General features: G+C 35.6%; 5 protein-coding genes and 2 non-coding genes across 16 annotated transcripts in view; 4 read left to right on the plus strand and 3 right to left on the minus strand.

The window, feature by feature from the left end:
* Window positions 1–1,911, plus strand: part of LOC663672 (EGFR adapter protein) — a 109,718-nt gene extending 107,807 nt beyond the window's left edge. For all 3 annotated transcript variants that reach the window (XM_015984963.2, XM_015984967.2, XM_008203176.3), the window contains one exon: window positions 962–1,911. In XM_015984963.2, the coding sequence (XP_015840449.1) occupies window positions 962–1,171 (210 nt within the window). In that variant the 3' untranslated portion in view covers window positions 1,172–1,911. The remainder of the gene's footprint in view (window positions 1–961) is intronic.
* A 77-nt stretch (window positions 1,912–1,988) lies between these two features.
* LOC663659 (uncharacterized protein) lies at window positions 1,989–3,783 on the plus strand. 2 transcript variants are annotated; one of them, XM_015984979.2, is made up of 4 exons: window positions 1,989–2,149; window positions 2,196–2,910; window positions 3,117–3,432; window positions 3,480–3,783. In XM_015984979.2, the coding sequence occupies exons 1-4, from the start codon at window positions 2,080–2,082 to the stop codon at window positions 3,729–3,731; spliced, it is 1,353 nt and encodes a 450-aa protein (XP_015840465.1). In that variant the 5' UTR covers window positions 1,989–2,079; the 3' UTR covers window positions 3,732–3,783. The 2 variants fall into 2 exon arrangements, with proteins under 2 accessions (XP_015840465.1, XP_974788.1); XM_969695.4 differs by having other exon boundaries at window positions 3,132–3,432.
* Window positions 3,380–6,386, minus strand: LOC103315137 (uncharacterized). Its single transcript, XR_010333877.1, has 4 exons — window positions 6,260–6,386; window positions 6,090–6,212; window positions 5,916–6,040; window positions 3,380–5,289 (listed from the first exon to the last, which is right to left on the minus strand). It is a non-coding gene; the product is annotated as an uncharacterized LOC103315137 (transcript).
* Window positions 3,822–5,203, plus strand: LOC663646 (probable enoyl-CoA hydratase). The gene is made up of 4 exons (XM_969682.4): window positions 3,822–4,080; window positions 4,128–4,372; window positions 4,423–4,717; window positions 4,872–5,203. Exons 1-4 carry the CDS (start codon window positions 4,026–4,028, stop codon window positions 5,150–5,152), a joined length of 876 nt encoding a protein of 291 aa, XP_974775.1. The 5' UTR covers window positions 3,822–4,025; the 3' UTR covers window positions 5,153–5,203.
* A 197-nt stretch (window positions 6,387–6,583) lies between the features above and the next one.
* On the plus strand, window positions 6,584–23,064 carry LOC663627 (centrosomal protein of 290 kDa). Of its 4 annotated transcripts, none has more exons than XM_015984947.2 (20): window positions 6,584–6,887; window positions 6,948–7,033; window positions 7,084–7,266; window positions 7,456–7,728; window positions 7,777–8,157; window positions 8,210–8,394; window positions 8,732–9,030; window positions 9,081–9,382; window positions 9,428–10,734; window positions 11,271–11,562; window positions 11,644–12,048; window positions 13,084–13,256; window positions 13,309–13,518; window positions 13,572–13,770; window positions 13,820–14,007; window positions 14,053–14,590; window positions 22,170–22,336; window positions 22,384–22,573; window positions 22,624–22,878; window positions 22,933–23,064. In XM_015984947.2, exons 1-20 carry the CDS (start codon window positions 6,584–6,586, stop codon window positions 22,990–22,992), a joined length of 5,997 nt encoding a protein of 1,998 aa, XP_015840433.1. In that variant the 3' UTR covers window positions 22,993–23,064. The 4 variants fall into 4 exon arrangements, with proteins under 4 accessions (XP_015840433.1, XP_015840436.1, XP_008201397.2 ...); XM_015984950.2 differs by having other exon boundaries at window positions 13,572–13,767; XM_008203175.3 differs by having other exon boundaries at window positions 13,572–13,746.
* LOC135266184 (U4atac minor spliceosomal RNA) lies at window positions 10,795–10,915 on the minus strand. The gene has a single exon (XR_010334100.1). It is a non-coding gene; the product is annotated as a U4atac minor spliceosomal RNA (small nuclear RNA).
* LOC663610 (cytochrome P450 6BS1) overlaps window positions 14,606–23,145 on the minus strand; it is a 106,535-nt gene continuing 97,995 nt past the window's right edge. For 2 of the 4 annotated variants that reach the window (XM_064356395.1, XM_015984978.2), the window contains exons 2-4: window positions 17,647–18,224; window positions 17,052–17,303; window positions 14,606–14,788 (exon numbers count right to left, since the gene is read on the minus strand). In XM_064356395.1, the coding sequence (XP_064212465.1) occupies window positions 14,622–14,788; window positions 17,052–17,303; window positions 17,647–18,172 (945 nt within the window). In that variant the 5' untranslated portion in view covers window positions 18,173–18,224 and the 3' untranslated portion in view covers window positions 14,606–14,621. Of the gene's footprint in view, window positions 14,789–17,051; window positions 17,304–17,646; window positions 18,225–20,538; window positions 20,628–21,088; window positions 22,175–23,145 lie in introns of those variants that run through there. The other 2 variants (XM_969649.4, XM_064356394.1) reach the window with 2 other exon arrangements.

Consider the following 23,145-nt stretch of genomic DNA (forward strand, 5'->3'; position numbering starts at 1 on the left):
TTGCACTATCAGCGAGCTTTTGCCGAAAGCTCGCAGGGTTTAGGCACTTATTGGAACTTTGCGCAAAAATTTAAAATCTAGATCTTACGTTTTTTAAGCTATGTTGCTTAAAATCATTCTACTTTTAAAAGTAAATTACCTGATTTGAAATATTTAAAATATATTTTTTATAAAATTGGAACGTATAAACGCAATTTTTTTATAAACCATCAGTCGTGTAAAATCAGCCCTAGATTTCAGCTACAGGTTTCTGGCGTAGAAGGAATTTTAGAATAATACATAACACAAAAAATTACTTAGATGCGAATGATTGCAAATGATCTTTTTCCCTACATTTATCTTTTTTTTGGGTGAGAAACTTACTTATGCTCTACAAAATTTTGTCAAAAAGGTAAAATTAAATCCAGCTTGACATTTTTGCGTTTATTTAGGACAATTTAGCTCGTTTTGGGGCTAGAAACTTATTTCAGGACGATAAATCGCTAAATTACAACGAGGTTTTTTGCTGCAGTTCTTTTGAACAAAAATATTCAATTTTTAAAAGCTTTTGTTGAACTTGCTTTGTTGGCTGTCTGTCTTTTTCATTATTTCTCTATCCAAATTTGTTATAAACAATGTTCAGTCGGTTTTAGAAGGGAATTAACGGGATAAAAATATGATTGAAACGAACGAAATTTCAACGTGATGGTATATATTTTTCAATTTTTTAATGTTAACATAGTTTACTGGAATTTATTTATTTCCCTAACGTCACTAGTTTGGCGAAAACGCTTATTTATCACTCGGGAACCTTTCAAATTCCATAAGGTTGCAATAAATACAAATAGCGCTGAAGGGTCGGTAAAATATGTAGTACGTCATAAAATAAATCGCTAACTGTGCTCGTAAAGTCCCGGGAGTGGCCATTCTTTTAACTAATTGTGTTTTTGTGTTTTTGTTAACGTTCGCCTTCTTGTTGCAGGGCTTTACGAAAGAGTTTACGACGCTGACGTCGTTGATAACGCACCATTCTGTGATGCCCGAACTCCTGCCGTGTCCTCTATCTCTGAGTCGGTACAATCCCAGTTTCGTAAAATCGGATTCAAAGAGAGATTTCGCCGACATTGACTTGGACCCGGACTACAACACATTAGCGGATTTCCGAAAAATGATGGCTGATTTAAACGTTTAAAACCAAAAGTGTCGCCGTGACAGTGAACTAGTCGAGAAAATGTGAAGAAAAAGACGCAATTTTGTGTACCTTGTGATACCTTGAATAACATTAATAAAGTGTTTCCACGATTTATTACTAGTGTACTTATTAACAAATTGACTTGTTTTGTTTCCTTTCAACTTGAGGCGAAATTGTTTAGTTTCTGTCGTGTTTTTATAAGCAAACGTTGCTGGTAGTGGATTTTGCTTAAGAATTTTGTCAGTGATTTGTTGGACCAATGAAATCTGTTATATGTAAATGTAAAATTAATTTAAGTGACCTAGTCGTATATTATGCGCAGTGAATTTTTTGTAAATATATACAAAAATAAAAGTTGAAATTCTTGAGAGCCATCGTCGAGCTATATTTTAAGAGCAACCATTGTTTCGTCAATTGTTTGTATTGTTGTTACACTTTGTAACTTGTTGACCTAATGTTAAAACGAAAAGTGTTCAAATTAACGCACGCACCTGTAACCCGTTCCCAATCGTCGAAATTACACATCTCATTAATTTTGTGTACTAGTCACGAAGATGGTTAATTATTCTAATTCCTTTTGTTATCTCTGTGTGCATCATACATACCTGCTTTGTTTCATCTAATGTTTATTACGTAAATGGCATGTCTAATCCGTAAGCTTGCACAGTTAAACACTTGTACAGGTTCCAGTTGTATATTACTTATTTATTTCTTGTAATAAATTTTGACTTTATTTATAATCCATACTTTTTTTTGAACCAAACTCCCGCGCTCCAAAGTGCTAGGTGAAGCAACACCCCAAACCTAAAGTTACTAGCACGGTTACTAGGTTACTAGTTTTGACGTTTACGTCAATCGCATGTGAAGTAGCGAAGTTTGAGGTTATGTGACACAACAAAAACTGTAAAATGAAGGTAAAAGTGATTAGTAGGAACCCGGACGATTACCTCAGAGAGACAAAACATGATATTCATAAAGGTGCGTATATGAAGTTTGAGAAAAGAGTTAGATTTTTTTTGTTCAGTTCCTCGCAACTACGATCCAGCTTTGCACCCCTTTGAAGCAGCCCGTGAATACACCCGAGCCGTAAACGCCGTCAAACTAGAAAAAGTTTTCGCTAAACCATTTGTTGGCAATTTAGACGGTCATAGAGACGGCGTTTCATGCATCTCCAAACACCCTAACAGACTTTCAATTTTAATCAGTGGGGCTTATGATGGGGAAATCCGAGTGTGGGATTTACCCCAAAAATTGTGCATTCGCGAGTTTGTCGCCCATGCAGGTGTTGTGAGGGGTATCGCTTATAATCCTTCAGGGGAACACTTCATAACTCTTGGAGATGACAAAACTATCAAAACCTGGAAATCTAAAGCCCCAGATGTTGGCGAAGATGAAGAGCCTGTTAATACTGTGTTAAGTAAGACAGTGTTAACAGGAATTACCCATCACATCAGTGATCCCGTTTTTGCAACTTGTGGGGAGATTTGTCAAATTTGGGAGGAAACAAGGAACGAACCTGTTAAAACGTTTGAGTGGGGTATTGACAGTTTGCACGACATCGCGTTTAATCCAATAGAAACCAATATATTAGCGTCTTGTGCAAGCGATAGGAGTATCATTTTGTATGATACGAGAGACAGTGCACCTTTACGAAAAGTTGTTATGAAGTTGAGAACCAACAAAATTTCTTGGAACCCAATGGAGGCTTTCATTTTCACGGGGGCTAACGAGGACTACAAGTACTGTCACATTCAGTGATCGTTTCATTTTAGAATTAGAGTAGGCATTGTCAAGGAACGCAGCCATTGTGATGTTAGGAATAACCATAGCAACGCTGATTGTTGTTATGGTGATTCCTAACATCACTATGGCAACGCTCATTTAGCAATGCCTACTCTAATTATAAGCTGAAATGATAACTTTGATATTTACTGAAGAATTTCAGTTGTTTTTTTTTCAGTTTGTATACTTTTGATACCCGAAATTTGAAACAGCCTGTAAACATCCATATGGACCATGTTGGGGCTGTAACCAGTATAGATTACGCCCCAACTGGTCGCGAGTTCGTTAGCGGAAGCTATGATAAAACAGTAAGGATATTTGAGACAAGTAAAGGCCATTCAAGGGAAATTTATCACACAAAACGCATGCAGCGTCTGACCTGTGTCCAATGGACCCTTGATAACAAGTATATTTTAAGTGGATCAGACGAAATGAACATTAGAATTTGGAAAGCAAGAGCGTCTGAAAAGCTAGGACCTGTATGTCAACTCATAATTAATTTTAGTCCCTAATAAAATTTTTGTAGCTTAAACCTAGAGAAAGGGCTGCTTTGAACTACAGTGAAGCTCTTAAAGAAAAATACGCCACACATCCTAAAGTGCGAAGAATAGCGCGACACAGACATGTGCCCAAACATATATATAACGCGCAAAATGAACTAAGAACAATTAAAGAGAAGGGCAAGAGGAAGGAAGCTAATAGGAGGGCTCATTCGAAGCCTGGGGAGGTGCCTTATGAGCCAGAACGAAAGAAACACGTTCTTAAGGAAGATAAATAAGTTATTTTTTGTAATCTGATGTTTTTTTATTAATAAAAAACTATTTCGTCAATGTGCTTTTTTTTTCAAATGGTTGAGGTTATCTAATGCGGTATCAACTCCGTTGATAAATTTTGGCTAAAGTACGCTCCAAGTAATCGATTAGTGATGGCAACAAGGATACCATCAATTATAATGCGGCATTACCTCAATAGCCCCAAAAGAGTTAACTTAAAATTGAGGTTATGTAATCCGGTTTCAAGGCCGTTCGTTTTTTATAGTTAAAGTACCCCAAACCAGTGAAAGTACAGAACTATGGTAACAAGAATTCCATCAGTTGTAATACGACATTACAGCAATAGCCCTAAAAGTGAGTCCATTTATAATTAGTGATCAGAACCTAACTTCTGAACCTAGCGGTTTTAACCGAAAAAATTGGCGAAATCGTTACCATTGGTCTAAACCGACCTGAAAAACGCAACTGCATTGACCCCAGCACTGCGGATCTGCTCCGTGAGGCTATTGAAGACTTCGAAAATGATAACACACTCAAAGCTGCTGTTTTGTACGGGACTGGGGGCAACTTCTGTGCCGGTTACGATCTTAAATCCCTGTCAAAGGTGGACGAGACTCAGATTGCGTTGAATCCCGAAGGCCAAATAGTAAACACATTCATTAATTGTAGACAATTTTTTTCATCTTTTTCGTTCAGGGCCCCACGTTACGTTTTATTAAAAAACCAATGGTGGCTGCCATAAGTGGGTATGCTGTCGCGGGCGGCTTGGAGTTGGCTCTGATGTGCGATTTGCGCGTTATGGAGGACACTGCAGTTATGGGGGTGTATTGTAGACGCTTTGGGGTCCCTTTAGTCGATGGGGGCACAGTGCGGCTTCAAGCGATGGTGGGGTTATCAAGAGCGCTAGATTTAATCCTCACGGGGCGTTCGCTCAGTGCCAAAGAAGCGTTTGAGTGGGGGGTAGCCAATAGGATTGTGGCATGTGGCACAGGTACCTTGCTTTTAAATAAATTTCTGATTTTAAATCTGAATTAAGTTGGTAACGCCGAATTATTGATAACATTTGACTTTGACTGTTCATGTTACCAACTTAATTTTAAATTGATCAGAAGTTTATTTCAATTAAAAAAATATCTTTGTGCTAGCCCTGGGTCAAGCAATCCAACTCGCAAATTCTCTAGTCAAATTTCCTCAAGAGTGTCTGCTGACTGATCGGAATTCAACGTATAATGCGGCTTTTAGTTCAGCGTATTTAGATCTTTTGAAATACGAGCAAGAGAATGGAGTTAAAGTGGTGCGGACTGAGTCAATCGCGGGGGCTAAAAGATTCGCTGAGGGGTTTGGAAGACATGGAAAATCAACCAATTTGAAAGTGCCAGAATTGAAGGATTGGGAAAGAGAATTTGAAACTAAGAGCAAATTGTGAATGTGTCTTGTAGTCAATTTAATTAATAAACAAATTTTTTAAATTTTTGCACTGAAGCGTCTTTTTGAGTTGTTTATGGTGCTCGGGTTTGAGCTATGGGGGGATGTTATACTGTGCTTGCTGCTACTGGTGCGTCTCTGTAAAAAATATTGTTTTCTAAATATCTCTTACCCTTCGCGTCAAAAAAAAACGCAACTTTCTGAAATAAATTAATATGTTTAAGTTTTTTCTTATCATATTTCCGTAATTTTTTCATAAACTTAAGAGACTGTAAATATGAAATAAAAACATTTTGATATGGGTCAGTTCATGACGGTTTGGGTGTAGGGATGAGCTTCAGCCTTCTTTTGTTATTCATGCTATGCTGACTAAAAATTCAGTCAGAAGTGTGTAAACAGTTCTAATATATTCACTTTAATCACTAACTTTGTAAAAGCGTTGTAATTTTTTGAACAAGTTAGAGAAGACTATCCAGTTTTTCAAAATCTCTAATCGACTGCGTATCCGAATATGTATTGTTGGTGGTATTTTACAGGCACAGGCCTCGTAAAATTATATGAAACATCTTGTACCTTTATTTTTACGGAGGAGTTGTGTGCATGGTTAAACAAAACCTTTTTTCAATTTAATCACAAACTGATTTCTATGCAACTATTAGTTCCTGAGATGTAGTGAAAAACGCTTTTTTGCTGACCCTCCCTGCATAACAAAATTGATGAGAATGTTGCGTTTTCTTGACGAGAAGTGTAAATATAAAGGAAACCTTTGTCAAGGAACTCCTCTTTTTGTTCAACTTCTTATTCATATTTTTGACTAGATTTTGATAAGCAGCACTTTGAGGATGTAGAAGCGGTGTTATTTCTTCAATAGCGGTCCCACTCTCATTTCCTAGAATTTGCCAATATGAGACTCAATATTTTACTAAACTGCAACCAACTCTTAAGAATCACAATAAAATAAGTCTCTCTTCTCTGAAAAATAGTCAAACCACTAGCATTCGGTTTGTAATCCTTTATACCCAAAAGATCACCATCTCCATTACACATGTCGTAATGATTACCTTGAAACAAAAAAATCAATTTTTTTTAAATATTATTTAAGAAATACCGTCCACATTTAAATGTGCTTCTGTGCAAATGTAATCCAGGATTAGTTGTAAAATACAGTTGGGGTTAAAATACAATGTCGAATTGCTAGCTTCCTCGTCTAAAGATTGCAAACTTGATACAGTTGCCGACGAAGTATCTCTAAACCTTTTGAAATTGAGATAATCAATATATTGTAAAACACAGTACATTATAAAATTTGAGGCAAAAGTCAATTTTCCCTCCAAAAGTTTATTTGTTTGTATGGAAGACACCTAGCAACTTGCTATAAACAAGTCAAAGCTCTCAAAAGCTGCACTGTGAATGTGAATCATCCGCCGTGACAATGGATTGGGAGTATTTATTTTCACGTTCTCCTGAAGACTTTACAGAAGAAGAAAAAGATGATTTGTACAATACAGTGACGTGGTATAATTGTGACGGTGAAAACTTAGATTTAAAAAAGTGTATTCGACTCATTAAAGTGAGTCAAGAAGTTCTAAAATATAAAGGGGAACAAGTGGAAATTTTGTTACACAAATTGGACGAATTGGCGACTCAGCAAGGTGAAGAAGACATCAAGAAATTGGAATCGGACACAGACGCCAGAAGTTCGAAGTCACGTAAATCAAGTTCATTGGAATTTGAAAGTAATTTTTATACTGCATCAATAACACGACATGCTACAATACTACCGTTTATGATTTCAGATTTAGAGCAAAAATATCTGGAATTGAAGAGTAAATACAAGAAACAAGTCCGCTTGAATGAGAAAAATTCAGCTGAATTTAATAAAGTAACATTTCTATGGACTAGACGACGTAATATTTATTATTTGATTTGTAGCTTCAAAAGAAGGTTGCAAATTTGGAACAGGAGCGGAGTCGTTTGATCAATGAATTGCAAGTGATCAATCAAGAGGACAATCAGTCGGATGTATCTGAAACGGTCAAAGAGCAGCACAAAGAGCTTGTCAACGCACTACACAACAAGAACAAACAAATTTCAGATCTCTTGCGCGACATAGAGGTATACATTTGCTTTTTTAATAAACAACGACTAATAACAATTTATTTTTAATATTTTGTCATTTTAGTTTAGATTTTCAAAATGTATGTTATATCATTTAAATATCATTTAATTGCCCAGAAATTACATTTAACCCAAAGCATTTGAGTTGATTTATTTAAAACTCAATTTTTTCCGCTATTTTCACAGGTGGCGGAAAAAGAAAACGTAATTTTACGCGAAAAGCTCGAAACCGTCAGAGACGAACTCGCAGTTGCTACAAAAGAGTTAACAATGCTGACCGAAAATTTGAAAGCTACGAAAATACAACAAAACGAATCTTCAGAAAATCTCACACGTGTTTTGGCCGAAAACGAAAATCTTCGCGACGAACTTCGCGAAATTCTGGAACAGAAGCAGAATTTTGAGCGCGAGATGGAAGAATTCACCGAAGAAGTGAATGTGCGTGTGGACGAATGGAAGGTACAGTTTTGTGTATTGTTGTTTCATTTGATGTTCGCCTTATTTTAGAAAATATTGGAAGAAAAAGAGAAGGAAATTACCGATCTTAGGTCCCGTCAAATGCAGTCAAGTCACCATTCGTCGCTGTCGAGTTTGCCACAAGATAACGAACCGCAAGTTGCACTGTTGAATAAAATTTTGAACGAAAGGGAGAAGCAGCTGATGGAAGTGAAGACACAACTGCACGAAGCCGTGAAAGAAATGGAGGAAACCACCACAATAATTAAAAGTTTGAAGGAAGAAAAGGGTGATGATGGTCGGAAAATCGCCGATTTGTCCGAATCTGTGAAGGAGTTGAAGAAGCAATTGAAGACGGCTCATAAACGCGCCCAGGACTTGCAACAAGAGTTGTCCCACGTTGAAAAACTGATCGGAGAGAAAGACGATGATGTGGGTGATTTAAACTTAAAAATTATCGTTAAAAATTACGATAAATTTTCAGATTAAAGACATTTTGTTTAAACTTAAAGATGAAGGACAAACGGATTTATCGGAATATTTGACTCAAATTCAACATCTCAAAAGTCAGAATAGAGTTAACGAGAAACAAATCATGGATTTGGTTAAAACTGCGAATAAATTGCAAGACTCGTGTGATCGTTACGAGAAAGAAAATCAAGCGTTAAGGTATGGCCTGTGTAGACAAATTTTGTTTCAATGAACAAAGACGTGAAATTAATGTACCTAATATTATTGTTAGTTTAATCAAAGGCGATTATTTAAGCAAAAAAAAACAATTTTGAAAGAATTCTCTTACTTACAAGCTGATTATTTGAAATGCTTTGCAAACTTCGAAACTTCTGTATTTTTTTCCAAGTATTTAGCAAATTGGTTGAATTTAAATTAAACGGTATAAGGCTCAAAGCGTCATCATTGCTACTCTGCCGTACTATATTTTTTGGGTACTCGTTTCGTCTCCTAGTCTATAGTTTTCCATAACCATCACATTAATTATTTTATTTAGAGACAGACTGGGAATTACACCTGATGAAGTTATAAACATATCGGGCGTCATAGCTAAACAGAAACAACAGAAAAGAGAAATATCTTCGTTGAAAAAACAAATCCAAAAATTGGAAGAGGAGAACTTAGAAATTCGAATGCAAATCCATAAACAGAAACAAACGCCGGAACAACTTGACTCAGGCAGGTCGCAAGACGAAGACATTTCGACTAAAAATCAAATCAAAGCTTTAGTTGAGGAAAACGAGGCGTTGAGGAAAGGAATGCACGAAATTTTAGACAGTTTGAATTCGAGAAAAGGTGCGAAAGTTTGTGTTTACTCGACGACAAATACTTAAAACTTTTTCCAGAGACAAGTTTGAAGGAGGTAAAGTCTGAAACGTTTGAGCAACTGCTAAGAGCCTTGGATGTTAAGCATATTTCGGGATGGTATCACCCAGCAATGCGATTACAAGCCGAACTGCATAATCAGGAAGGAATCAATGCAGAACTTAGGGAACAGTTGAGATTGGCACGGATTGAATCACAATCGGTTAGAAGTGTGTCTGAAAAAAGTGTAGATATGGTCGATTTTAGTCTTTCAAACGTTGTTGCAACGGCCGATTTAACCACTATTGCGAACATACACCAAACACTGCAAGATCTTTTTATTGTAGGTATTGCGGTGTTGGTACCCAATTTTATGTTTAATTTGCAGAAACTTGACGAAGATTCGATGCGGGATGAGGAAATCGAGGCTAAGCTCTTGTCATACAAGGAGAGTTTTGAACAAATCCGTCAAGAAATCGGTTTGTTGTACCAGGAATATTTAAATGAGAAACAGAGAGTGACCGATAAAATGTCAGAATATGAGGAAAAAATATTCGATTTGCAGGAAGCGAATGAAATTAAAGAGAAAAAATTAAGTTTGTTGGCTGAATCTTCCGATCAAAAGGTCTCAAAATCTCTAGATCTGGCCGAAGAGAATGTCATACTCACCCGGAAACGCTCTTATCTTGAGAACGACATCAAACGATTAACAAGTCAGGTCACGAACCTACAAACCGATTTAGCGAATGCCGAAACGGCTTGTTTGCGAAAAATCAACGACCTCTCAAAGAGAAACAAAACTCTAACAAACTCGGTCGAGATCCTAACCAATCAATTGAAATTTGCGGTTGATCCGAACGATCATGCGGAATTACGCAAAAATTTCGAAAGTTTAACACTAAAATACCGCGACTTATTGACGAAGTACACTCAAGCCGGCCAAGATAAAGACTTCCAACTTAAAATGTTGGAAGAAATCCGCAAGAATTTGCAAGTGGAGAAGGCCGAGTTGGAGAATAAAGTGCTCAATCTGTCCGAGAAGTTGCACGCAAGTGCCACCGAAAGTGACGAAGGTCTGGCCAAGAAGTTGGCCCAAAGCGAAGCGAACGAACTCAGCGAACGACAAAGAGCCAACCACACCAACAATTTATACGAACTGGTGAAAGAACAGTTGCAGAAATGCGAAGATCGGTGCAAACAAGTCGACAAATACAACACGGAAATTCTGCAGAAGAATCTCGTCCTGCAGGAGCAGTTAAAGGACGCTGAAAATAAATTCGTCAATTTCATCGACACAGCGACTTACAAAGCGCTCCAAACGAAATACAACGAACTGCTGCAAATTAACACTAATTTGACTGCGTCCACGGCCGATTTACAAGAAGAATTAGCACTGCTGAAAAAGTCTAATCGGGGAATCAGCCACTGGAACGCAGAAAAAGAGCAGGAATTGCTCGACCTCAAGCACCAAATCGTCGATTTGCAAGCAATTTCCGACGAAAAAATGCAAATCGCGCGCTTAGGCGCTGAATTGTCGCATTCCCGGCTGCAAGAAGCCGAATACAAGCGCAAAATCGAGCAATTAAGCGAGGAATTGCACGACTGCAACGCGAAATGCGAAGAACTAACCAAGGAAATGCAGCGGAAGGCTTTGAACGGTATTGAGAAAGAAAACGAATTGTTGAAAAAAGTCAGGTATTTTACCATTTTTTTTATTTTATTTTTTCAATGAGCGCCTCCTATAAAGTAAGGAGGCTTTCCAAAAATTGCACTCGCTGCACTTGGCGCGGGTGCGATGAGAAAAATGTTTGGGTGCTAGCAGAAGTGGTCTCACTAGTTGATCATTGAACACTCAGCTCCCCCAGACAAGGAAGGTAGAACTGTTGAAAGAACTTCTACTTATAACGTTCCGAGGCTTGCGCGTGAGGGAAATGGAACAAGTGAGGACATCTGTTGAGTCGTTTGGCAAATAAACAACAAATTCTGTTTTTATCTTTACGATAAAACCGATTAAAGCAAGGTCGTTTGTAAATTTATTCGAAAATAAGTGTTTATCTTAGGAGCGTAGCAACCAAGAGAAAAATAATTCGGGTCATATAAAATTATTATTACGATCAATTTTTATGACCGTGTCTGTGTGTAATTAATTATAATAGAAATAGCGGTATTTCTTACACTTTATAGTCTTTTTACGGGCTTTTTTCATAAAACAGTTTTTTATTGAATTTCAGCGTACTTCGTGAGCTTTTAATGAAATCAAAGCTGCAATATTTCGGATGTGTGCCCTTGCCATCTGAAGAGAAATTTATCAATAATATCAAACAAGCTATCAGTGACAAACACGAAGCTTTCTTAAATTTATACAACGCACAAATAACGGCCAACGAAAGCTCAATTCTCAAGGAACAATGCGAAAAAGAACTTAAAAATCTCGAGCAGGTTTTAAAATCAAATTTCACTAACCTTGAGACGGTTAGGGAACTTTTGAGCGGCCATCAGGATAAAAAATCGTCAGAATTTAACGTATGTGTATAAATCGAATTTTAATTAAAATAATATCTGAAAACGATATGCGTTTTTTCAATTTTTGTTAAAAAATTTCAGGAGATTAAATATAGGCGCCAATGTGCCCTGAAAGAGACTCAACTGCAACACATTTTTGATCGTGTGAAAATACAAGATGAACAAATAATTAAATTAGAGGAGGAGTTATTTACTTTACATACAAATTTCTCGTTCGATTTGGAGCCCGAAATTACGATTGATCACAAAGAAACGACCAATAACATGCAGTTGAGTAAAGAAATCGCAGTCAAGGATCAGACTATTGAGGAGCTTAAAAACAAGATAAATGAATATGAATTGTCTTTAACTACGCTGAAAAAACAACTCGCGGATAAACAAAGCCAAATTACGTTTTACGAAAGGCATATTATGGAGTTGCAGAGCAAAAAGGAAGCGCCTGAAACGATTGATTTGAATAAAAATGAAGAAATTTTAACCCTCAAGGTGACAATACAGCGTATTGGTTAAGTCCATTATTGACCATAATAAAATATGTGTACATGCTATTCATTCCATTTCTAAAAAAAAATCACGAAAATTCTAGTAATTCCAATTAATTCTTGCAATTCCAACATAATTTTCGTAATTCCAAAATACCTGCGTCATTAAAACAGTAAATATTTTCAAGTAATCTTAGATAATTCCCGTAATTTTTACTCAGATTTGAAATTATCAAATATTTTTTTTCGAAAATTTTTGACATATTTTACTTTTTTCCTTTAGTTTAGTACGTTTTTAAGCAAAAATACGATTATTAAAAGAAATTCCGCTAAAAATAAGCCGGAAAAAGTTAAAAAATTTGATTAATGTTTGCATTTGCCTGGCGTTTGTAAGCAAGTTTCTGTAAAATTTTCCTAAAGGGAGCGCAAAAATAAAAAAGTTACTTGAAGATGGAATTGTTTTTGCTATTTTGGGCTTTATTGATTGTTTTTTTTTCATTCAAACACCCAGTTACTTTTCGAAAATTCATCAAAAATAAGCTGAAACCGGCTGAACTTGAAAATTTTTCAGCGTTATTAATTTAATGCGCTTAAACAAAGAACAAGAAACACTAACTAAAAAACAACTAAGAACAAATAATAAAATAAGAGAAAACTAAGAGAATAGATCATATAAATTTATCTTTCAATAGCAAAAACAAAAAGTAGGTTGTTTCATTTTATTTTATTATGTTATTCAACTTTTAACAAACGTCTTCATTTTTTTGCATTCTTAATTAATAATGCGCTAAATAACCGCTAGTACAACATTACGTTTAATACAATTAGTATTAAAATCTACGTGTAAAAATAGAAAAAAAAAATAAAGGGTGTTTTATTAAAAAAAAGTTTCTGTTGTCATTTATTTATGAAACACTCTCTCTATAAACCAGTAATACTTTTATGTGCAACTTTTAAAATGTTTTAACATCTAAAAGTCAATAATGGACTTTCCAGCTCGTATTTGACTTAATAATTTTAATAATTTTCGTGTGGGTAGTGTTCGCTCAAAACCTTTCAGGACAGCCTGAAAGAGAAGGAAGAGGACATTTTGCGTTACCAGTCATTGCTGAAGGAAGATCGCGATAAACACAGCATGGCAGCATCTCTAATGAGAGACGAGCTAAAGGTGCTGCAAAAGTGCCTGACCGAGGAGAGGCAGAAAGTTGCCGAGTTGGTGGTTTAAATTTGCTCAAGTTTACAGTATTTAATGAAGTTTGTTTAGATTGAAATCAGCCGTGAACGGTGTACATCCCGGTAAAGCAGCTTTGGAGCAGTATTTCCTTCAGGTGCAGTCCCTGGAGGACGAATTAGGCGATTTACGCACCCAGGTTTCCAGTTTGGAGTCCCAATTACAGGCCAGCCGACAGGAGGCCGTCAGATGGCGCGTTCTCGCTAACGATAGACTAGAAACAATGCAAAAGCTCGGCCAGGAGTATAATTATCTCGAAGCGCTCCATTATTTACACTGTACTGACCAATTTGTAGCTTGGAGGATTTGCATCGTAATGAAATAATGGCGTACAAAAACGAGGCGGAAAAATGGAGGGAGGAAGTCACGACCCTAAAACAAATGATCAGCAAGTACAGAAGTGAAATGGGACACGATTTCGATTTTCAGAAGCTGCTTAAAGAAAAAGATGATAAAATACACGAGCTGAATGTAATATTGCGGCACGCCAAAGTAGTGAAGTCTACACAGATTAGGATTTTTCTAAAGTGTGTTGACGTTTTAGAGCGAGGCGAGGAAAAACGTCGAGAAATTTGATTCGGAATCGTCTAGCAAAGTCAGCGAACTTGAGTCAACCAAAGAGCAATTATTGAAAGAACATGAAGCTATTAAGAAAAGATTCGATCAATTGTTACTCCGTGAAAGAACCGCGCGGGAAGAAATTCGCGAGTTAAAAGGAAAACTCTTGAAGAAGTGAGTTTCATTATTAAAATATCGCTTCGTAATTTCAGCTTGTAGACCAATTTTGTCCGCACGCAGCGACAAGAGCGAGAAATCAATTAAAGAGCAACTTCAAAAGAAAGTCACTTCATTAGAAAACGAGATTGTCGAATTAAAGGATAAATTAGCAACGCAAATCTCCGTTAACGAAGGCCACCGCGTCAAAATTGCGCAAAATTTCGAACGCTGGAACAAGCAAAAACACTTTCAACAGCTAGCCGAGAAACTGAAAAACAAATTAAAGGCGAAAGAGGCAGACTTTGAAAAACTGCAAGAGACTTGCGCCGGCTACAGAATCCTGATCGAGCGTCTGGAAAGAGAAAAATATAATCTCGAGAATAAAATAAGAAGCATGAAAAGCGGCACCGCTCAACATATCAATCATGAAATTGAAATGTTAAAACTCGAAAACATGAAACTGATTTCGGAGAATGAAGCGCTCGCTTCGAAACTCGAAATGCAGCAACACCATGCGGGCGGCTTAGGCGCGGCAATGCTGCAGGAGAAGCTCGAAGGACAGGAGAGGAAAATCGCGATTTTGGAATTATCTTCAAAGGTAAGTTAAGCTCGATTTTAAATTGGTCGTTTTATTCCAACGGAATCAGATTCAACCATATTCCTCCGATCGGGGCCAAAATTATGCCGGAATTTTCCATTTTCATCGGTAGAATTGTTTTTTCACTCAGAGGAAATTCGAAGGATTTCAGGATCAACGCTAATGCGATTTTGATTTGAATCATGGCGAAACGCATACCTGGAACAATAATGCGATTAGTATTTTTACAACGCGTTTCATGTCGTAGAGATTTATGGGCACAACTAGGCGAAAATGGGTCAGATTTTAATTCGCTCAAGTGGTGTAATGTAACAGTATGCTTTAGATGTTTGCGGAAATTTATGCGACTCCTACACGAGAGATAATTTGATTTAGTGTTTCCTTATTTAATTCCGATTTTCTTGACTTTAAACTAACAATTTGTTAAATGAATAGAAAGCCATGGGTTTCATACATTTATAAATATCTTATTGCTAATTAACGAACGAAAGCGAATATTCGTGTAAATTGAGTCTAAAACAATCGCGAGTAAAGTGTGTCATCGAAAGTCTTTGTCCACGGGCGGCGACTACATGGGGGTATTGAAAGTAATGTACAATAAATCTGGTTTTATTTATTTTTTTTCAAAATTTTCTTTCAAATTAGTATTTAAAAAAATTCAAAGTTACGAAAAAACTGCTTTTTACACAAGTTTTTTTCTTTTATAACCAAAAATAATTTTAATTTGAATTTAATTTTTCGATTTCTGTTTCTAAAATTTTCGTATTTTTTACTTTTGGATTTTTTTTACCTGACCTGACCTGATAGACCTGAGAAGTCTATCTTGTAGATAGTTTTCTTTAATTATTAAATAGTTCGAATAATGTTTAATTAGTAATTTTGATATTGCGATTTTCTGACGAAACAAGCTATTAATTTTCGTTTAAGATGAGGAATTTTAGATTAAAGTAAGTCAAAAGAACTACGTATTATCGAAAAATACAAAGCGGTTTGCAATACCTAGCATACTATTTACCAAAAAATGCAAACTATAAAAAACTACAGAATGGTTGTGCCGAAATTAGATTTTTTAAAAGTAATTTAAATTGAACAATAAAACTAAAAATTGATAAAAATCTATTTTTACCACTTTTTATATCGACTAAATTCTGCAATTTCTGAGATGTATTCAACAAAATATGAACAATTCTTTAAAAAAGCCAGATTGAACAAAAAAATATAACTACAATAACGCATTTCCAAGCACAAGTTTTTTTCTTTTATAACCAAAAATAATTTTAATTTGAATTTAATTTTTCGATTTCTGTTTCTAAAATTTTCGTATTTTTTACTTTTGGATTTTTTTTACCTGACCTGACCTGATAGACCTGAGAAGTCTATCTTGTAGATAGTTTTCTTTAATTATTAAATAGTTCGAATAATGTTTAATTAGTAATTTTGATATTGCGATTTTCTGACGAAACAAGCTATTAATTTTCGTTTAAGATGAGGAATTTTAGATTAAAGTAAGTCAAAAGAACTACGTATTATCGAAAAATACAAAGCGGTTTGCAATACCTAGCATACTATTTACCAAAAAATGCAAACTATAAAAAACTACAGAATGGTTGTGCCGAAATTAGATTTTTTAAAAGTAATTTAAATTGAACAATAAAACTAAAAATTGATAAAAATCTATTTTTACCACTTTTTATATCGACTAAATTCTGCAATTTCTGAGATGTATTCAACAAAATATGAACAATTCTTTAAAAAAGCCAGATTGAACAAAAAAATATAACTACAATAACGCATTTCCAAGCAATTTTTTGCATAAATTGAACCATTCTTCTTCAGTATTTGTCAGAAACATGTTTATTTGTAATTTAAGTTAGTTTGTGATTTCCTGTGTGAACAAATAAATCTTTTAAATAAGATTTTTTATCATAAATAGGGTTATTTTGTTATACAAAAATGGCCAATTATTAAAACCCAGCATAGTTACACAAAATATTATTATATTATTCTTCAAAAAAATTATTAATTAATGAGTTAATGACTATTACTAATTATCATCTGTAAAAAATTGTTACTTCTTGCGTCATCAGAGAATAGGGTAGAGAAGGGTAGAGAAAAATTCACGTATAAAGAGAAAAACGTGCTTAACTGCTTATAATGAATTCGGTGCAAATATTGATTTCTGAGATATTATAGTGAAAGATACTTTTAGCAAATATAGCAAATAGACATTATTATAATAACATAAAAAATTATAACTTAATAATTATTATTGACTCTGAAAAAGAGAGGATATTTTTGGCGTAGTTTTATGTTGGATTTAAACATCAAAAGAGATGAGTATCTGATAAAAAATTGTTGCTTTTTAACACTTCTGTTATTTCTGTAACTTTATTGGCTCTTGTCCACCCATTGAAAATAAAGAATTTGGCATCCATGTCTTTATAATCGACTCAATAATTACCAATGCAAATACGAGGTCCGTCACCGAAAGGGATGTAGGTATAATCCCATATTTTGCTCCTATTGTCTTCATTAAATCTGTCAGGATCGAACGTCTCAGGATCTGGAAAATATTCAGGATCTCTGTGTAATCCATAAGCTGGGATCAACACCGATAAACCCTCTTCTATTATGACATCCGTGTCTGGCACGCGATAAGTTTTCGTACATTTTCGCAAAAACACCGGTGCTGGGGGATATTTACGTAACGTTTCTGTAACAAAAGAGAAAATCCTCTAATAAAAAATTAACGCCACTTATGTGGAACCAACTATAACTTCCAATTCTTTTGTTCCCCATGCAACAGTTATGACCAAATCCCTAGACAGTCGTGAAACAGACACCTCAAAGGCGCTTATTTAGGGGTTTGTTCGCACAATTTTTAAAACTGGTGTCTTGGTAAAAAACACTTAGCAAAATGAAAATTGGGCAAATTTTATAATTACTTCTTCATATCTTCTCTCTGGATGAGTAAAGATTATGAAGCATATATTTCGAGTCTGGATTGAATTTGGGTGGCTTGTTCCGCAACTACGAGTATAAAGAGCTTCACACACCAGAAATAACAGTGTCCAAATATTCCATTTCCATCGTGGCCTCATAAGTCAGCTTCCCTCCGTGCTTTCCCAGCACTTTGTTAATTTCGGTCCGTGCTTTGGTGCGTATGCTTTCATTTCGGGCCATCTCAAACAGCGCAAAGCTGATTGTTGTGGACGTCGTCTCAAATCCAGCCAAGAAGAAAATGAAGGCTTGCGCTGCGGCCTCGTCCAGCGTCAAAGACGTCCCGACGGCCGGCGCCCCGTCTTTCTCTTCTCCGTCGCCTTCTAATTTTCCTTTGTTCTTGAGTTGAATTAGCAACTGCATGAAATCGTTTCTAGTGACGTTGTTTTCTTCGCGATAGCGAATCGTCTCGTTTACGACCCGTTGAAAGAAACCAGTGACGGTAGGGGAAAATACACCGAAACCCAGGAGCTTAGCCAAACGAGGAAAGCTTCGGATGACTATCATTTTGAGCACATCGCCGATTGTTTGGGTGAAAGCGCGACGGCCCATTAAACGGAATTCGGCCGTTGGGTTACGCATGCTATTGCAGTCGATGCCAAAGGCGCAGCACCCGATTACGTCGGTGCTATATCTAGGGAAAGAAATTTTTAAATGAATATTGCCATGGCATAGCTTTCCGCAAAATTAACAAAAATGTTTTCGGTAACAAAGTAAATGTGACTGGTAGTAATAAAGAGTTCGCCAGTTCGGGTAAATCAGGACCGGATTAAAAAATAAATTAAAAATACGATATTATAATAGGGAAATGAGTCATAAAATCATAGAAAAAATTCCTTGATAAAAACTAAGCAAAATTCTTGTATTTTTTACAACCCTTTGGGTGGTCTATGTGGTAGGAAAGCTAATGATCGGCTGCAAATGACGTGTGTATTTTTTGAGATTTTTTTCATAATCGAAACATCCTCAGACCGAAGAGATAGATTACGTTGCTTTAAGGTGGCTTTTAGGGGCAAGTTCGAAGAAATTGTTAGGAATACCTTTATTAAACATCAACTACTATTTATTTTTATAGAATTTCAAAATTTGTTTGGCTTAGGGGTAGGGAGCTAAAATTTTCGGGATTAGTTTTGGTCGGAATCAGAGTACGTCTTCATAGCTAGACAGACTCAAGAACTATAAGCCGACCTGCTTAAAAGAATTTAAAAAATTTAAAAATATGTCAAAATCATGGTTGTAGGACAAAATAGGTTCTAATTGTTGTTTTAGGAGAGAAACTGTAACGTTTTAGAATCTTGTGTACGAATTATATTCCATTTGACACATAAAGTTTTGGGTCCCGTTCAGGGGCCTTTAAAATGGAATCAAAACGCCACTTTTCCAAAAATGCGGTCTTTAGAAATAAGTTGAAGTATTCATTTTAAAGTTTTGAGAATAGCGATAATACCCATTTATTAACTAACATTTCTAACTCACTTATTTAGTTTAATTTTTTTTAACCCGTCATACTCTGTAAACTAATTAATTAAAGTTAAATTAGGAACAATATCAGAGCTTAATTTATGCAGTTCTTTAATGGTCACTACCTAAAGTTTAACTTTCCTGAAGGTCTAAAATATTTTTATTGTGCCCTTCAACCGTTCAACCCAGGTTAAAAAAAGTTCAAAATAATAATAATGTCCAATAAGTATTTATCAATTTTACATAATATGTAATCATAATTAGAAATAATAATTATGAAAAACGGTCGATTAGGTCAGGTCATGTCCCGTGATTTTTCCAAATATTGCAAACTAGTAAAAGCTTAAGAATTAATTCGAGTTTTAATCTAAAAATGTTTTATTTTGGACGAGTTAGCTGATAAATAAAGCAGCCCTTCAGTACAAACTGACTACTTAAAATTCTCCGAGTTTAACAAACATTTTTCCGTGATTTTTTCATTAAATTTATTCATATGCTTTTCAAATAAAGTTAACTCAGTTAATCACAAAAATGAAGTTATAATTTTTCAAGCAACTTGTTTTTATTATATTTTTTAATTTGTTTTGCTTAGCAACGGTATCGATTGTTGCTCTTTTATTTTCTGGGATCAGGAATTTAATTTAGTGTCGAATTTACAACTTTTTTAATTGTTTTGCACATCATTAGACATTAATTGTTGATTTTTTAACAGGTATTTGTTTAATGGTGCAAAAGCTGTCGTATGCTACTTTTGAAACACCTTTTAAACTCGTTGGTAATTATACTTTTGCTTGTAACTCTTCTTTAGTGGACCAAATAAAACAATATTTAAATTACGACGAACTAAATACTAATAGGTGTACTCGCAACGAGATGTAAAATAACTGGATTTTCATACCAAAAAAAATTAGTACAGCGGAATCTTTTCTCTAATTTTTTTAAAAATTAATTATAAATTCAACTAGTTATCTAAATGTTAAGGGACAGGAACGTCAAATCAAATTTTTAACAAGCTAAGAAAAACTTGTGATTAAAATTTTTACGATCATGAAAAAAGTACAATTATAAGTTTTATTCGATTTTCCCTTTTAAATTTATGTTTATTGGTGTCAAAACAAACTATTAAAACAATTGTTTTATTAGATATTTTTTTTAGTCTGCTGTTTTAAAGATATCGTACAACACTATTCACTTAAAATTACTTTACAAAAACCATATCCACCACATGATATGGACGAAAAAACAAAAATTTTCGCAAAACACGCCTATATCCTGTAAGTTATGAATTTTATTGCAGTTAAAAATTTCACTCTGTATGAACGTCATTGTGTGACGATTTAATGACATATTATTTTATCTCTTTATAGTTGGAAGGTTTAACAAGCAAAATCGAATAAAATGTTATATTATATTACACTTGATCTTACTAACGTTTTTGTTTGTCTTGTGCTCACTGTTATTTACTGATAGGGATGCGTATTACGTACCTATTTTTTGTTTCATTGCTCTTAAAAAGCAAAGAACATTATCGCTATTTAGCGATGTTAATGGAACTAACGTCATTACCTAGGGACGTTTTATTTATACGTCGTGTCGTGTTGCATTTAGCATTTTGTTTAAACATTTTTTTTTAAATTTTATTAAAATATGGTTAATATTTTACCACTTTTTGATTACGAATGTAGGAGCCCTTTATCATTACTATTCATTGGAACAGGTGCCACGCTACGCTACCTAGCTACGCCCCTGATTATTGCGTTCATTCAACATTTTTCGTCATTTGGAGGTTTTGTTGCGTTAGTGTGAAATATGCCTAACCTTTGAAATCAGTGATAAAGCATTCCTTTCCCTCCTTGTTTCAACTCCCTGTGAGGCCCAAGAGAGAAAACCTCTTTTTTGGAATCAAGTAATTCCAAGACAAACTTTACCCAAAAAAGTAATTTTGGGCGAACGAATCTCTTGTGTATCTAACCCCGATAAAACAGTAACGACTTTTTCCCCAAAACCCCGAATATGAATAAACACTCTCCAACGCACCTCGCCAGAATCTCTTTGATTTCGACCTTCCCTTCGCGTTTCGCGATCTCCTTAAGAATGTCGGCCATCTCCTCCCCACAGGCCAGGACCGTATCGAACATAAATTTCAATTTGCCCGGCGAGTAAGCCGGTGTTAATCTGGCCCTCAGATTCTTCCATTTGGGTCCAGCGAGCGAGAACAGATGCGCACTTATCGGATCATTCTCTTCATCGTAATAGATTCCCCTGTCGTGGAAATGCTGAAAATCCGGCGCGAGAATTTTCTTGATCAAGACCGGATCAATCGGCAGGAAGGCCTTCCTGCTGAAGAAGTACAATCCGACGTATTTGTGCCCCCGCGCTTTCGTCTCATCGTAAATTTCTTTGATTTTATCTCCCATGTTGTGCCGTCTGAAAATGACGCTGGCCATGTCGCCAAAAGGGAACGTGGGCGAGAGTTGGGGGACGTTTCGGGCTTTCCAGTACGTGTAGGCGTGCTTGAAATATAAGTATACAAAGGAGACGATCGTCAGGAAAATAATTCCAGCCTCCATCAGAGCACTTTCCATCTTTAATGTTTGTTAGAGTCGATGAACCGAATTTCACTCAGCCGCGAGGTGTTTGGGTTACGTCGTTAATAACCACTTTCACTAAGACGTTTCCCACTGCGATATTTACAAGAAGATTTTCACCAGCGAAGAATAGCGAGCCACATCGTCCAAATTAACGCCTTCGTAAATCATGTAACTCACAACGTTGAAAAAAATGTAGAAAAACAAGTAAAAGAAGACGTAAAAATGGTCCAATAACACTAAAACTACCATAATTGCATATTTCGAACGGAAACACCTCACTTTCTTCACCACGCACAAATCTACCGGCGTCTTGAACTTGAATAGATCGGTTCACGTCGCGTTGGTGCAAGAAATGCGAGAGAAATTTCACTTCTTCTGTTTTAAACTTTCCCCATACTCCGGACTATTTGGTAAATTAATATTAATCGGTTCTTCACATTTTGTCTGGATATTGCAACTACCCACTTTATTTTATATGGCATAAAATCCCTTTAATGATTTTCTTAATTTTACGGTCTCGTTTTTAGGGCAGTGTGGAGGTTCGTGCGGAATTAGAACGCCTCCAGAATACAATATCGACCTTACAAAAGAACAATCTCTGCTTGGAAGCGGAAAATTTGGAATTGAAACTAGATCTCGAAAAGTCCACAAAGGAGTTACCTCATTTGCGCGAACAAATTCAGCATTTGGAAAAGTAATGTTCCACTTGAATATTTCCTCAATTACGTCGGTTATTTCCAGCTACATCGAGGTATTAAAGAAGGAAAACGTGGAAAGTATCACTTCAGACGTGGCTTTGAATCCAAAAAGCGACATTAAAAAAATAACAGAACTGGAGCGAACTATATTTGTTTTGAAACGAGTGGTGGAAAAGCTTCAAGCAGAAAATAAGAGGTTGTTGACCGGAAAACGTTTTTATCCTGATCGTGCGGTAATGAATCGAATTCGTTTTTCTCTTATTGTTTTATCGATTTGTTTCAGGGTTGTGGTGATAAGTTGAAACGGGACCATCAAAGGCTAAAAGAACAATATTGTGAGAGTATTCAAAAGGTCGCCAAGTTGGAAGAAGAGGTTAAAGCTTTGAAAGCAAACAAACCTGTTAGTGATAGTGCAACAGTTTTATCAGATGAACTGGCCCAAGTAAAGGAACAATTGGAACAGAAGACACAGTTGTTAAACAAAGTTAAAGTTTTATTGCAAAGAGCGGCAGTAAAGGAAAAAGCATTATTGCAAGAGGTAAATAATTAGGAAAGTGAGGTAAATTTTGTTTGCAACTTTTCTATTTTATAGTTAGACGAGTTGAAACTGCAAGTTAGGAAAACAGAGAGTCCTGGAAGCGAGCAAGCTTAACTATAAGAACCAATTTTACGTTTATATAAGTTTTATTACACGACTTTTTCTAAATAAATATATGCACAATTATTAAGTGGTTTCATTTGGGGTGACGGAAGGTAATAAAATAAACGCCGAATTTTATTCTGCTATGTCCTTTCCCTCGCATGG

This window comes from Tribolium castaneum, chromosome 4 (genome assembly GCF_031307605.1).
Source record: "Tribolium castaneum strain GA2 chromosome 4, icTriCast1.1, whole genome shotgun sequence".
Taxonomy (NCBI): domain Eukaryota; kingdom Metazoa; phylum Arthropoda; class Insecta; order Coleoptera; family Tenebrionidae; genus Tribolium; species Tribolium castaneum.